Here is a 16,501-nt window from a genome sequence, read left to right as displayed (position 1 = left end):
AAAATGAATATGACTGTCTTCTGCTAATTGTCGATATTCCACTATTGAAGAAGCTTGACTCAAATCACCGACTCATATTACAAACATTCAGCCTGACAAAAGATACATGTTTTATTATTCCATTCCTCACCATTAAGTGAATTATTGCTAATACCTATTAACCATTATCAATCAATCAAGTTTATTTTATATAGCCCTTCGTACATCAGCTAATATCTCGAAGTGCTGTACAGAAACCCAGCCTAAAACCCCAAACAGCTAGTAATGCAGGTGTAGAAGCACGGTGGCTAGGAAAAACTCCCTAGAAAGGCCAAAACCTAGGAAGAAACCTAGAGAGGAACCAGGCTATGAGGGGTGGCCAGTCCTCTTCTGGCTGTGCCGGGTGGAGATTATAACAGAACTATGCCAAGATGTTCAAAAATGTTCATAAGTGACAAGCATGGTCAAATAATAATCATGAATAATTTTCAGTTGGCTTTTCATAGCCGATCATTAAGAGTTGAAAAACAACAGGTCTGGGACAGGTGGCGGTTCCATAACCGCAGGCAGAACAGTTGAAACTGGAATAGCAGCAAGGCCAGGCGGACTGGGGACAGCAAGGAGTCACCACGCCCGGTAGTCCCGACGTATGGTCCTAGGGCTCAGGTCCTCCGAGAGAAAGAAAGAGAGAAGGAGAAAATTAGAGAGAGCCAAGATTTTCAAAATGTTCATAAATGACAAGCATGGTCAAATAATAATCAGGAATAAATCTCAGTTGGCTTTTCATAGCCGATCATTAAGAGTTGAAAACAGCAGGTCTGGGACAGGTAGGGATTCCGTAACCGCAGGCAGAACAGTTGAAACTGGAATAGCAGCAAGGCCAGGCGGACTGGGGACAGCAAGGAGTCATCATGCCCGGTAGTCCTGACGTATGGTCCTAGGGCTCAGGTTCTCAGAGAGAGAGAAAGAAAGAGAGAACGAGAGAATTAGAGAGAGCATACTTAAATTCACACAGGACACTGGATGAGACAGGAGAAGTACTCCAGGTATAACCAACTGACCCTAGCTCCCCGACACATAAACTACTGCAGCATAAATACTGGAGGCTGAGACAGGAGCGGTCAGGAGACACTGTGGCCCCATCCGAAGATACCCCCGGACAGGGCCAAACAGGAAGGATATAACCCCACCCACTTTGCCAAAGCACAGCCCCCGCACCACGAGAGGGATATCTTCAACCACCAACTTACAATCCTGAGACAAGGCCGAGTATAGCCCACAAAGATCTCCACCACAGCACAAACCAAGGGGGGGCGCCAACCCAGACAGAAAGATCACGTCAGTAACTCAACCCACTCAAGTGACGCACCCCTCCTAGGGACGGCATGAAAGAGCACCAGTAAGCCAGTGACTCAGCCCCTGTAATAGGGTTAGAGGCAGAGAATCCCAGTGGAGAGAGGGGAACCGGCCTGGCAGAGACAGCAAGGGCGGTTCGTTGCTCCAGAGCCTTTCCGTTCACCTTCACACTCCTGGGCCAGACTACACTCAATCATATGACCTACTGAAGAGATAAGTCTTCAGTAAAGACTTAAAGGTTGAGACCGAGTCTGCGTCTCTCACATGGGTAGGCAGACTGTTCCATAAAAATGGAGATCTATAGGAGAAAGCCCTGCCTCCCGCTGTTTGCTTAGAAATTCTAGGGACAATTAGGAGGCCTGCGTCTTGTGACCGTAGCGTACGTATTGGTATGTACGGCAGGACCAACTCGGAAAGATCGGTAGGAGCAAGCCCATGTAACGCTTTATAGGTTAACAGTAAAACCTTGAAATCAGCCCTTGCCTTAACAGGAAGCCAGTGTAGGGAAGCTAGCACTGGAGTAATATGATCAAATTTCTTGGTTCTAGTCAGGATTCTAGCAGCCGTATTTAGCACTAACTGAAGTTTATTTAGTGCTTTATCCGGGTAGCCGGAAAGTAGAGCATTGCAGTAGTCTAACCTAGAAGTAACAAATGCATGGATTAATTTTTCTGCATCATTTTTGGACAGAAAATTTCTGATTTTTGCAATGTTACGTAGATGGAAAAAAGCTGTCCTTGAAACAGTCTTGATATGTTCGTCAAAAGAGAGATCAGGGTCAAGAGTAACGCCGAGGTCCTTCACAGTTTTATTTGAGACGACTTTACAACCATCAAGATGAATTGTCAGATTTAACAGAAGATCTCTTTGTTTCTTGGGACCTAGAACAAGCATCTCTGTTTTGTCCGAGTTTAAAAGTAGAACGTTTTCAGCCATCCACTTCCTTATGTCTGAAACACAGGCTTCTAGCGAGGGCAATTTTGGGGCTTCACCATGTTTCATTGAAATGTACAGCTGTGTGTCATCCGCATAGCAGTGAAAGATAACATTATGTTTTCGAATAACATCCCCAAGAGGTAAAATATATAGTGAAAACAATAGTGGTCCTAAAACGGAACCTTGAGGAACACCGAAATGTACAGTTGATTTGTCAGAGGACAAACCATTCACAGAGACAAACTGATATCTTTCCGACAGGTAAGATCTAAACCAGGCCAGAACTTGTCCGTGTAGACCAATTTGGGTTTCCAGTCTCTCCAAAAGAATGTGGTGATCGATGGTGTCAAAGGCAGCACTAAGGTCTAGTAGCACGAGGACAGATGCAGAGCCTCGGTCTGACGCCATTAAAAGGTCATTTACCACCTTCACAAGTGCAGTCTCAGTGCTATGATGGGGTCTAAAACCAGACTGAAGCATTTCGTATACATTGTTTGTCTTCAGAAAGGCAGTGAGTTGCTGCGCAACAGCTTTTTCTAAATTTTTTGAGAGGAATGGAAGATTCGATATAGGCCGATAGTTTTTTATATTTTCCGGGTCAAGGTTTGGCTTTTTCAAGAGAGGCTTTATCACTGCCACTTTTAGTGAGTTTGGTACACATCCGGTGGATAGAGAGCTGTTTATTATGTTCAACATAGGAGGGCCAAGCACAGGAAGCAGCTCTTTCAGTAGTTTAGTAGAAATAGGATCCAGTATGCAGCTTGAAGGTTTAGAGGCCATGATCATTTTCATCATTGTGTCAAGAGATATAGTACTAAAACACTTAAGTGTCTCTCCCGATCCCAGGCCCTGGCAGAGCTGTGCAGATCCAGGACAGCTAAGCCCTGGAGGAATACGCAGATTCAAAGAGGAGTCCGTAATTTGCTTTCTAATGGTCATGATCTTTTCCTCAAAGAAGTTCATGAATTTATTACTGCTGAAGTGAAAGCCATCCTCTCTTGGGGAATGCTGCTTTTTAGTTAGCTTTGCAACAGTATCAAAAAGAAATTTTGGATTGTTCTTATTTTCCTCGATTAAGTTGGAAAAGTAGGATGATCGAGCAGCAGTGAGGGCTCTTCGGTACTGCACGGTACTGTCTTTCCAAGCTAGTCGGAAGACTTCCAGTTTGGTGTGGCGCCATTTCCGTTCCAATTTCCTGGAAGCTTGCTTCAAAGCTCGGGTATTTTCTGTATACCAGGGAGCTAGTTTCTTATGACAAATGTTTTTCGTTTTTAGGGGTGCAACTGCATCTAGGGTATTGCGCAAGGTTAAATTGAGTTCCTCAGTTAAGTGGTTAACTGATTTTTGTCCTCTGACGTCCTTGGGTAGGCAGAAGGAGTCTGGAAGGGCATCAAGGAATTTTTGTGTTGTCTGAGAATTTATAGCACGACTTTTGATGCTCCTTGGTTGGGGTCTGAGCAGATTATTTGTTGCGATTGCAAACGTAATAAAATGGTGGTCCGATAGTCCAGGATTATGTGGAAAAACATTAAGATCTACAACATTTATTCCATGGGACAAAACTAGGTCCAGAGTATGACTGTGGCAGTGAGTAGGTCCAGAGACATGTTGGACAAAACCCACTGAGTCGATGATGGCTCCGAAAGACTTTTGGAGTGGGTCTGTGGACTTCTCCATATGAATATTAAAATCACCAAAAATTAGAATATGATCTGCTATGACTACAAGGTCTGATAGGAATTCAGGGAACTCAGAGAGGAACGCTGTATATGGCCCAGGAGGCCTGTAAACAGTAGCTATAAAAAGTGATTGAGTAGGCTGCATAGATTTCATGACTAGAAGCTCAAAAGACGAAAACGTCATTTTTTTTTTTGTAAATTGAAATTTGCTAGGTTGGTGGAAATGATCCAACCATTATGTAGGTTGGTGGAAATGATCCAACCATTATGTAGGTTGGTGGAAATGATCCAACCATTATGTAGGTTGGTGGAAATGATCCAACCATTATGTAGGTTGGTGGAAATGATCCAACCATTATGTAGGTTGGTGAAAATGATCCAACCATTATGTAGGTTGGTGGAAATGATCCAACCATTATGTAGGTTGGTGGAAATGATCCAACCATTATGTAGGTTGGTGGAAATGATCAATCCATTATGTAGGTTGGTGGAAATGATCAACCATTATGTAGGTTGGTGGAAATGATCCAATCATTATGTAGGTTGGTGGAAATGATCCAACCATTATGTAGGTTGGTGGAAATTATCCAACCATTATGTAGGTTGGTGGAAATGATCAATCCATTTTGTAGGTTGCTGGAAATTATCCAACCATTATGTAGGTTGGTGGAAATCCTCATCGACTGAGGATGAGGGGTCTCCATTTTGTAGATGTGTAATAATGATGTGAATGCTATAGGGCCCATAATCGTATCCAGAGGATTTAGGTTGTGAGTGTCGCGTCACCACTCAGAATACTATAGAGATGATAATGGCGCCGAAAGAGATGGCTGTCGTTTTGCGATCCCGTTTCCATCTACCTTTACCATCGGTCCTATTAGCCAACGTACAATCAATAATAAAATACACAAACTATGAGCACGTATATATCCTACCAACGGGACATTAAAAATAATATCTTATGTTTCACGGAGTCGTGGCTGAACGACGACACGATTAACATACAGCTGGCGGGTTTTAAGCTTTTTCGGCAGGATAGAATAGCAGCCTCTGGTAAGACAAGGGGCGGCCGCCTATGTAGATTTGTAAACAACAGCTGGTGCATGAAATCTAAGGAAGTCTTGAGGTTTTGCTCGCCTGAGGTAGAGTATCTCATGATAAGCTGTAGACCACACTGTCTACCTAGAGAGTTTACATCTATATTTTTCGTAGCTGTCTATATACCATCGATGCTGGCACTAAGACCGCACTCAATGAGCTGTATACGGCCATAAGCAAACAGGAAAACGCTCATCCAGAGGCAGCGCTCCTAGTGGCCGGGGACTTTAATGCAGGGAAACTCAAATCCATTCTACTTAATCTCTACCAGCATGTAAAATGTGCAACGAGGGGGAAAAAATAGACCACATTTACTCCAAACACACAGAGACGCGTACAAAGCTCTCCCTCGCCCACCATTTAGCAAATCTGACCATAATTCTATCCTCCTGATTCCAGCTTACAAGCAAAAACTAAAGCAGGAAGCACCAGTTTTTTTTAAATGAGTAGGTGTGTCCAAACTTTAGACTGTATATGCTGGAAATCATGTCTCACATTCAGCATAGTTAGTAATGATAATAATAATAATGAATGGATTGGTAAGATTTTGGCACGTCAACTTTTAGATTGTTAGTAGGAAAGTCAATTTTGTATTTATTTAATTTTTTATTTAACCTTTATTTAACTAGGCAAATCAGTTAAGAATAAAATTCTTATTTACAACGACAACGCCAAACCATGTAAACCACCTAAATATACTCACATTCACTATACAGTTAGTATTTGAAACTCAAACATGAATTTCTCTACTGTTTTTTCTGTCATCCTAAAGGCTCTTTATCAGTTTCCATGGTATTGGTCAGCTGCTATTTGAGAACTCATGTGGTTTAGAAATCAAACTTTGGTTATCTTATTGCACAGCACTTTGTACAACTGTTTCTTAGAGAAGATTGTACCGCAAGGTATGCTATATGTGTAGGCTATGCTATATGTGTAGACTACGCTGTATGTGTAGGCTACGCTATATGTGTAGGTTACGCCATATGTGTAGGTTACGCTATATGTGTAGGCTACGCTATATGTGTAGGCTACGCCATATGTGTAGGTTACGCCATATGTGTAGGCTATGCTATATGTGTAGGCTTTCAGACTTTCAATAAATTGGATAAATGGTCCATGGAGTTACCTCTTCATACTATTAAGAGAATTCTTATTGCATACTGAACATTTCAAATGCACTCTAAAACATATATTTATCTAATTTCAGTCTTTGGGAGCTAGATACATCTGTTTCTCTTCATCAGCTCTGCCCACTTCCTCGCTTGTTCTGCCCACTATGATTAATTTGCTCCCATTGGAAACGACCGGTTCTGGTCTATCTTGGGTTAGTTTTGAAAGTTAAATCTTTGGCCAAACAGTCCGTGAAGAGCATGATGTGTTGCTGACGTTAGCCACCGAGCTAGTATAAGACCTCCGTAGCACAGAGTATTTCAATTTGACATTGCAAAATTGTGCATTGTGGGTAGTTTAGAAGATATGCGGAAATAAGTTAAATATGTAATAACGCAACAACATAACTGTTTGTACTTATAGGTAACCAGATCGTGACTACATCTCAGTTACTAAGTCTTTAACCAGAATGTGTTGTTACATTGGTGGGTAAAAACGAATGCTTCCTACCCTTTAACTTTTTATCTGAAAATAAAATGTACGTTTTACTCAAATGCGTTACCCACTCCAGTTAGCAGACGGCGGTCTGAGACTTTAAGGCAATGCTGTTAGTGTGACGTATAATCTAGTGGACGGAACGCTTCTTTCAGCAGCAGCAACAGTCAGTCAGCCACCTCGGTAGCTTGCTAGACAAAATAGACGAACCAATAAAGCTCTTTAGACGCTTTAGTGTATATTAGCCACTGTGTTTTAAACCCACTTCTGTCGTCTAGTTAGTTATCCGATTTAATTTGATATTTACGGTGTTGTTATTGGTCAGCTAGCGGGCTTGTTAAGTTAGCATTAGCCTAGCTAGCTAACATCCCGACCATGAGTTCACCAAGCTACTCACCTCCTGCTACAGAAGAGGGGATCTGCTGGACGGAGAAAGAAGCTCTCGTGAAAGAGGAGGAGAAAGAGGAGGCTGTTACAATACAAAAACAAGTAGAGGGTGAGGCTGTTACCGTGAAAGAAGAAGAGAAAGACGTTACAGTGAAAGAAGAGGAAGACGCGTTCAGAGTGAAAGAGGAGGAGGATGTTACAGTAAAAGAAGAGGAGGAAGAGAAAGACGAGGATGCAGTTTTTGGAGTGAAAGAGGAGGAGGGGGAGATGATTGTTACATCGAAAAAGGAGGAGGAAACTGGATATCTGGGCCCGGTTTCCCAAACGCATCTTAAGGCATCCAATGGTTCTAATGATGAAGTTAGCTGTAAGATGGTTTTGAGAAACCGTTCCCTGATTAACACTAGTAAGTGCTGTCTTAAAAACAGAGGCACAAACTCTGCAGTTGTGGAACTAATGTGTGGTGTTAATGAGGAAATATGCAATTGCTACATCCATATTTGGACTTTTAAATTATTTATTTATAGCCACCCCAAATAAGCTTTTTTTACCCCAATGTTTAGAAACAATGTAAATCAACACTGTATAGACTCAACATGGTTAAAACTATAATGTTGATATCATGGATGGTCAGTCCTGGCATCCATAGGTCTGTCTATGAATTTGAGAGTAGTTACATTTCTCCAACCCCATCATCATCTTATTAGCAAAACAGTGGTGGAATTACAGCTTTGTTATTGTTTCAACTGCAGATTGGTTGATTTGATTGTGGCTTTTTTAAAGGGGCAACCTAGGATTTAAACAGCAACCAAATGTCAGCCCTGTAAATGTCAACCGTAACCCAACACCTAGCGACCTCGTCAAGAAGGTCAGACATCTTGGGATAACGGTTATAAGGCGTTGGCTTGACAGTCACTGAACTCACTATGTATACAAGGACCTTCAAGAAGGTCAAAATGATCGGTTTAACCAGGTTGAGGCTATACAGTGTTTGTTTACAAACAGTGGAGTTATACAAGCTTATGTTTTGGTTTCTGGTGGGGTAATACAGTTGAAACATTTGAGGCATTTATAAGTTATATTCTTCAAAAGTCAAATATACAGTCAGTGTTTACTCTGTGGTCATTTAAGTGTGGCTCTGCGACACGGTATAATCATTGCCGCCACACCAAAAGAAACATCCTATTTCTACCAAACATAGTTTCAATAAAGTTCTGTAAAGCACGTTCGCTTTTCTTGGGTTCAAAGATGAGTTCTGAAGGTTATTCAGCTCTGTGAGCTGCGGCCTGCAACTCCAGAAACCCAGCGTGCCAGTTGTGCCCAGTTCTTAGTACTGACGCTCTGCCAGTTGTGCCCAGTTCTTAGTACTGACGCTCTGCCAGTTGTGCCCAGTTCTTAGTACTGACGCTCTGCCAGTTGTGCCCAGTTCTTAGTACTGACGCTCTGCCAGTTGTGCCCAGTTCTTAGTACTGACGCTCTGCCAGTTGTGCCCAGTTCTTAGTACTGACGCTCTGCCAGTTGTGCCCAGTTCTTAGTTCTGACGCTCTGCCAGTTGTGCCCAGTTCTTAGTACTGACGCTCTGCCAGTTGTGCCCAGTTCTTAGTTCTGACGCTCTGCCAGTTGTGCCCAGTTCTTAGTTCTGACGCTCTGCCAGTTGTGCCCAGTTCTTAGTACTGACGCTCTGTCAGTTGTGCCCAGTTCTTAGTTCTGACGCTCTGCCAGTTGTGCCCAGTTCTTAGTACTGACGCTCTGCCAGTTGTGCCCAGTTCTTAGTACTGACGCTCTGCCAGTTGTGCCCAGTTCTTAGTACTGACGCTCTGCCAGTTGTGCCCAGTTCTTAGTACTGACGCTCTGCCAGTTGTGCCCAGTTCTTAGTACTGACGCTCTGCCAGTTGTGCCCAGTTCTTAGTACTGACGCTCTGCCAGTTGTGCCCAGTTCTTAGTTCTGACGCTCTGCCAGTTGTGCCCAGTTCTTAGTACTGACGCTCTGCCAGTTGTGCCCAGTTCTTAGTACTGACGCTCTGCCCGTTGTGCCCAGTTCTTAGTACTGACGCTCTGCCAGTTGTGCCCAGTTCTTAGTTCTGACGCTCTGCCAGTTGTGCCCAGTGCCCAGTGCCCAGTTCTTAGCTCTGCGGCTCCTCCACTCACCCTTAAATTGCATCCTGTAAACTATTATCATTTCCTGTATACTATTATCATTTCCTGTATACTATTATCATTTCCTGTAAACTATAATCATTTCCTGTATACTATAATCATTTCCTGTATACTATAATCATTTCCTGTATACTATTATAATTTCCTGTATACTATTATAATTTCCTGTAAACTATAATCATTTCCTGTAAACTATAATCATTTCCCCAATACGTTATTGAGCTCATTTCTGGGGGTGGAAATTATATTTTAGATGGTTTGAGTTTTTTTCCTTTAAAACAAAAAGTCACCAGAACCAAGCTTTTGAGGGACTTATACATATTTGTTTTGGGGGGGAGGACCCCGGAACCCCCCCTTAAACGCCCCCCACCAACTAGCTAACTTTCCCCCAGAGGAAACACTATATACACTGTATATCCCTTGACTTTTTTCACATTCACAGCCTTATTCTAAAAATTCATTCAATGTTTTTTTTTCTCACCTACAAACCTACACACAATAACCCACAATGACAAAGCAAAAACAGTTTCTTAAAGAAATGTTTACATAATAAATATAATATAATATTTTTTTTAAACTGATGTCACATTATCATAAGTATTCAGACCCTTTACTCAGTACTTTGTTTAAGCACCTTTGGCAGCGATTACAGCATCGAGTTTTCTTGGGTATGACGCTACAATCTTGGCTAATGTGTATTTGGGTAGTTCCTCCCATTCTTCTCTGCAGATCCTCTCAGATCATCTCATGTCCGATTGGATGGGGAGTGTTGCTGCGCAGATATTTTCAGGTCTCTCCAGAGATGCTCGATCGGGTTCAAGTCTGGGCTCTGGCTGGGCCACTCAAGGGCATTCAGAGACTTGTCCCGAAGCCACTCCTGTGTTGTCCTGGCTGTGTGCTTAGAGTCGTTGTCCTGTTGGAAGGTTAACCTTCATCCCAGTCTGAGGTCCTGAGCACTCTGGAGCAGGTTTTCATCAAGGAACTCTCTGTACTTTGCTTGGTTCATCTTTCCCTTGATCCTGACTAGTCTCCCAATCCCTGCCGCTGAAAAACATTCCCACAGCATGATGCTGCCACCACCACCATGCTTCACCGTAGGGATGGTGCCAAGTTTTCTCCAGATGTGATGCTTGGCATTCAAGCCAATGAGTTCGATCTTGGTTTCATCAGTCCAGAGAATCTTGTTTCTCATGGTCTGAGAGTCTTTAGGTGCCCAAGGTCCTTCTCCCCCGATTGCTTAGTTTGGCCAGGCGGCGAGCTCTAGGAAGAGTCTTGGTGGTTCCAAACTTCTTCCATTTGAGAATGATGGCCACTGTGTTCTTGGGGAACTTCAAAGCTGCAGAAATTTGTTAGTATGCTTCCCCAGATCTGTGCATTGACACAATCCTGTCTCAGAGCTCTACGGACAATTCCTTCGACCTCATGGCTTGGTTTTTGCTCTGACATGCACTGTCAACTGTGGGACCTTATATAGACAGGTGTGTGCCTTTCCAAATCATGTCCAATCATATGAATTTACCACAAGTGGACTCCAATCAAGTTGTAGAAACATCAAGGATGACCAATGGAAACAGGATGCACCTGAGCTCAATTTCAAGTCTCATAGAAAAGGGTCTGAATACTTATGTAAATAAGGTATTTCTGTTTTTTATTTTGAAAAATAAAAGTCTGTCAGTGGTATGAATACTTGGTAGAACTGTTATACAGAAACCAGCTATTCTCTGAATTTTGCAAAAATATAAACTTGTTTTCGTTTTGTCATTATGGGGTATTGTGATGTCATTATGGGGTATTGTGATGTCATTATGGGGTATTGTGTGTAGATTTCTTAGTATTTTATTTGATCCATTTTAGAATAACGTAACAAAATGAAAAAAGTTAAGGGCTCTGAATACTTTCCGACGTGGATCTCCAGCTTAGTGTGTTTAAAGTGGGACAGAAAAACAACTAATTCCCTGTACATTCTGATATACTGTAAGTGTTAAGAAAAAGAATTCTCTGCAAATTACCACATACCACAGGGATTATATATATATATATATATAGAGCCATTTTATAGGTGGATTTAATGGAATTTGTAAGGGCCTAAAGGCCGTTATGGGGAAAAAGACCTGGAGGTAACAGTTTGGAGAGGAGTAATGGAAGAAAATAGCACAGCACAGTACCGCAGTCAACAATTTCATTAATTCATAACAATCAATTAATTAATTCATGTTTGAACCTATTTTTCTGTAATTTGTCTACCAGTAGAAGGAGATGGTCGAGGGTGAACAAGTAATACTTCAGGTATTTTGTCTTTGTACTCTGAGCTTGTTGCTTGGACTTGGGGGTCAATTCATGTTATTGATGGTATACAGCTTAGAATGACTTAAAAAAAAAAAAAAAACATTTTTAAACATATCCGGGTCCAAAGGGCAGAACAGAAATATGCTCTCAGGCAATTTGGTGAAAGTATTCCTTTTCTAAATATGTTTCCCAAGGATTCATGTAGAGAAAGTGTGAAAACCAAAATGTTTGAATGCCTTTTTGTCCTGAATGGGATTCTAAGTGTATCACCTTTTTGAAGCTGCGTTAGAGGGCACAGCGGCCTGGTACTGCTGGAGGCGTCACTACAGACCCGGTTTCGATTCCGGGCTGTATCACAACCGTCCGTGATCGGGAGTCCCATAGGGCGGCGCACAATTGGCCCAGCGTCGTCCGGGTTAAGGGAGGATTTGCCCGGGGGAGCTTTACTTGGCTCATCGCGCTCTAGTGACTCCTTGTGGCGGGCCGGGCGCCTTCAGGCCAAGCTCAGTCATAAAGTGAACAGTGTTTCCTCCGACACATTGGTGCGGCTGGCTTCCGGGTTAAGCGGGCGGGTGTTAAGAAGCGCAGTTTGACGGGTCATGTTTTGGAGGACGCATGACTCGACCTTCGACTTCCCGACGAGTTGCAGCGACGAGACATGATTGAAATTGGGGAGAAAAAAGGGGGTACATTTAAAAAAAATAAAAATAAAGCTGCATTACTTCCTCATGTTTCCTCCAATCACAGTGTATGATGCGCCATTTAAAAGCTCTGGGTCATTACTTCCTCATGTTTCCTCCAATCACAGTGTATGATACGCCATTTAAAAGCTCTGGGTCATTACTTTCTCATGTTTCCTCCAATCACAGTGTATGATACGCCATTTAAAAGCTCTGGGTCATTACTTCCTCATGTTTCCTCCAATCACAGTGTATGATACGCCATTTAAAAGCTCTGGGTCATTACTTCCTCATGTTTCCTCCAATCACAGTGTATGATACGCCATTTAGAAGCTCTGAGTCATTACTTCCTCATGTTTCCTCCAATCACAGTGTATGATACGCCATTTAGAAGCTCTGAGTCATTACTTCCTCATGTTTCCTCCAATCACAGTGTATGATACACCATTTAGAAGCTCTGGGTCATTACTTCCTCATGTTTCCTCCAATCACAGTGTATGATGCGCCATTTAGAAGCTCTGAGTCATTACTTCCTCATGTTTCCTCCAATCACAGTGTATGATACGCCATTTAAAAGCTCTGGGTCATTACTTCCTCATGTTTCCTCCAATCACAGTGTATGATACGCCATTTAGAAGCTCTGAGTCATTACTTCCTCATGTTTCCTCCAATCACAGTGTATGATACGCCATTTAGAAGCTCTGAGTCATTACTTCCTCATGTTTCCTCCAATCACAGTGTATGATACACCATTTAGAAGCTCTGGGTCATTACTTCCTCATGTTTCCTCCAATCACAGTGTATGATACGCCATTTAGAAGCTCTGCCGAAGGCCTTGAGGCCGATAAAGCTTAATAAAGAGCAGTGTGGGAGTTTCTCCTCTTTTCTCTCATGTTATTCCATTGAATACCAGGCACCTGCAACAAAAACATCAGCTCAGATGTGCAAGTGCCTTTTTCGAAGTTGTGATAGTGGCACAATATGTATTTTGGATGCAGCAGTTGTTAGCTTGAATGCTAACGCTCATTGACATAGGCTGGTAGCAAAGCTAGCCACAGAGCATTTTACTGGTTGAAGTCGGAAGTTTTTTAAAAGTATTAAAGCAGTTGATTTGCGACGACACAAACATATTAAGCAATAAGACATTTCAAATGAGCCTTACAATTATAATCCAATAGTGGTGTGAAATGCACTCGTATTCAACCTGTAAATGGAGGCTATTTTTGCTGTCAGCCTATGAGAACTCTACTGAGTTTTCCCCCATGGCGGTGAGTTTGTGAATAGACACAGAGGTTAATGTGCAATTTTTGCAATCACAGAAAGGGGCCTGTATTGGAGGGGCCTATGTTAGTGGGGCCTATATTGGTGGGGGTTATATTGGTGACAAAGTCTGCTTAGGGTTTCAGCAATATATTGGAGGGGCCTATATTGACGGGGCCTATATTAGTGACAAAGTCTGCTTAGGGTTTCAGCAACTGTAATAACTTATTTATAGTCTACAATCATCCACTTTACTACAAATAGGAAAGAAATAAGACAGAATATGTCTATTGTTGCTCACTTGACTGTCCAAGACAATTGTCAAATAAGTTTGTAAAAGCATTTAAACATTAAGGACAAATTATTGTACATCACGGGCATCACCTTTCAGCTAAAATAAACAGTATGTTTCTGCTGTTGTGAGCCTTTAACCATCTGTCTTACTTTGTCGTTCACACAGGAGAGAGACCTGACTATCGTGGATCCTCTGGGGAGCCTCAACTACATCATGACACTGACGAGGCAGAGAAGAGTCTCTCCACATCAGAACATCTCAAGAAACAGCAGCGGAAACGCACAGGGAAGAAACCTCACCACTGCTCAGACTGTGGGAAGAGTTACTCAAGATCAGATGCACTAAAAGCACACCAGAGAATTCACACTGGAGAAAAATCTTATAGCTGTGATCAATGTGGGAAGAATTTTGCTACGTCTAGCAAGCTGACTATTCACCAGAGAAAACACACAGGAGAGAAATCTTTCCACTGCTCAGACTGTGGGAAGAGTTACTCAAGATCAGATTCACTAAAAGCACACCAGAGAATTCACACAGGGAAGAAGTCTCACCACTGCTCTGTCTGTGGGAAGAGTTACTCCAGATCAGATTCACTAAAAGCACACCAGAGAATTCACACTGGAGAGAAATCTTTCCACTGCTCAGACTGTGGGAAGAGTTACTCAAGATCAGATTCACTAAAAGCACACCAGAGAATTCACACTGGAGAAAAATCTTATAGCTGTGATCAATGTGGGAAGAATTTTGCTACGTCTAGCAAGCTGACTATTCACCAGAGAAAACACACAGGAGAGAAATCTTTCCACTGCTCAGACTGTGGGAAGAGTTACTCAAGATCAGATTCACTAAAAGCACACCAGAGAATTCACACTGGAGAAAAATCTTATAGCTGTGATCAATGTGGGAAGAATTTTGCTACGTCTAGCAAGCTGACTATTCACCAGAGAAAACACACAGGAGAGAAATCTTTCCACTGCTCAGACTGTGGGAAGAGTTACTCAAGATCAGATTCACTAAAAGCACACCAGAGAATTCACACTGGAGAAAAACCTTATAGCTGTGATCAATGTGGGAAGAGTTTTACTACATCTAGCCAGCTGACTATACACCAGAGCAAGCACACAGGAGAGAAACCTTACAACTGCTCTGACTGTGGAAAGAGTTTTGTTATATCAGGATATTTAAAATCACACCAGAGAATACACACAGGAGAGAAACCTTATACCTGTGATCAATGTGACAAGAGTTTTAGTCACTCAAGCAGCCTGATAGTACACCAGAGAACACACACAGGAGAGAAGCCTTATAGCTGTGATCAATGTGGGAAGAGTTTTACTGAATCTAGTCAGCTGACTAAGCACCAGAGAAAACACACAGGAGAGGAAATCTTACCACTGTTGTGACTGTGGCAAGAGTTTTGTTTTGTCAGGACTTTTATAAATAACACAGGAGAGAAGTCTTACCTTAACCACACTGCTAACCCTAATGCCTAACCTTAACCACACTGCTAACCCTAATGCCTAAACCTAACCTTAACCATACTGCTAACCCTAATACCTAACCCTTACCTTAACCATACTGCTAACCCTAATGCCTAACCCTTACCTTAACCATACTGCTAACCCTAATGCCTAAACCTAACCTTAAACATACTACTAACCCTAATGCCTAACCCTTACCTTAACCATACTACTAACCCTAATGCCTAAACCTAACCTTAAACATACTACTAACCCTAATGCCTAAACCTAACCTCAACCATACTGCTAACCCTAATGCCTAACCCTTACTTTAACCACACTGCTAACACTAATGCCTAACCCTTACCTTAACCATACTACTAACCCTAATGCCTAACCCTTACCTTAACCATACTACTAACCCTAATGCCTTACCTTAACCATACTGCTAACCCTAATGCCTAACCCTTACCTTAACCATACTGCTAACCCTAATGCCTAACCCTTACCTTAACCATACTGCTAACCCTTACCTTAACCATACTGCTAACCCTAATGCCTAACCCTTACCTTAACCATACTGCTAACCCTAATGCCTAACCCTTACCTTAACCATACTGCTAACCCTAATGCCTAACCCTTACCTTAACCATACTGCTAACCCTAATGCCTAAATAACCCTAACCTTAACCATACTGCTAACTCTAACCTTACATTGTTGTTTTTCATGAATTGAATGCCAAGAGTGTGCAAAGCTGTCATCAAGGCTACTTTGAAGAATATAAAATATATTTTGATTGTTTCAATTTTTTGGTTACTACATGATTCCATATGTGTGATTTCATCATTTTGATGTCTTCACTATTACAATGTAGAAAATAGTAAAAATAAAGAAATACCCTTGAATGAGTATGAGTGTCGTTATGTTTGGAGGGAAAAGGGGGAGGCTTGCAAGCCAAAGAACACCATCCCAATCATGAAGCACGGGGGTGGCAGCATCATGTTGTGAGGGTGCTTTGCTGCAGGAGGGACTGGTGCACTTCACAAAATAGATGGCATCATGAGGAGGGAAATTATGTGGATATATTGAAGCAACATCTCTTGACATTAGTCAGGAGGTTAAAGCTTGGTTGCAAATGGGTCTTCCAAATGGACAATGACCTCAAGCATACTTCCAAGGGTGTGGCAAAATGGCTTAAGGACAACAAAGTCAAGGTATTGGAGTGGCCATCACAAAGCCCTGACCTCAATCCTATAGAAAATTTGTCGGCAGAACTAAAAAAAGCATGTGCGAGCAAGGAGGCCTACAAACCTGACTCAGTT

General features: G+C 42.2%; 1 protein-coding gene across 1 annotated transcript; it reads left to right on the top strand.

The window, feature by feature from the left end:
- Positions 1-11,453: 11,453 nt before the first annotated feature.
- LOC120043029 (zinc finger protein 2 homolog) lies at positions 11,454-15,274 on the top strand. Its single transcript, XM_038987762.1, has 2 exons — positions 11,454-11,463; positions 13,884-15,274. Exons 1-2 carry the CDS (start codon positions 11,454-11,456, stop codon positions 15,119-15,121), a joined length of 1,248 nt encoding a protein of 415 aa, XP_038843690.1. The 3' UTR covers positions 15,122-15,274.
- The last annotated feature ends 1,227 nt before the right edge of the window (positions 15,275-16,501 follow it).

Source organism: Salvelinus namaycush, unplaced genomic scaffold, assembly GCF_016432855.1.
Source record: "Salvelinus namaycush isolate Seneca unplaced genomic scaffold, SaNama_1.0 Scaffold84, whole genome shotgun sequence".
NCBI lineage: Eukaryota > Metazoa > Chordata > Actinopteri > Salmoniformes > Salmonidae > Salvelinus > Salvelinus namaycush.
Note: the sequence above shows the minus strand (reverse complement) of the source record. Positions and strands in the feature narration are given on the sequence as shown.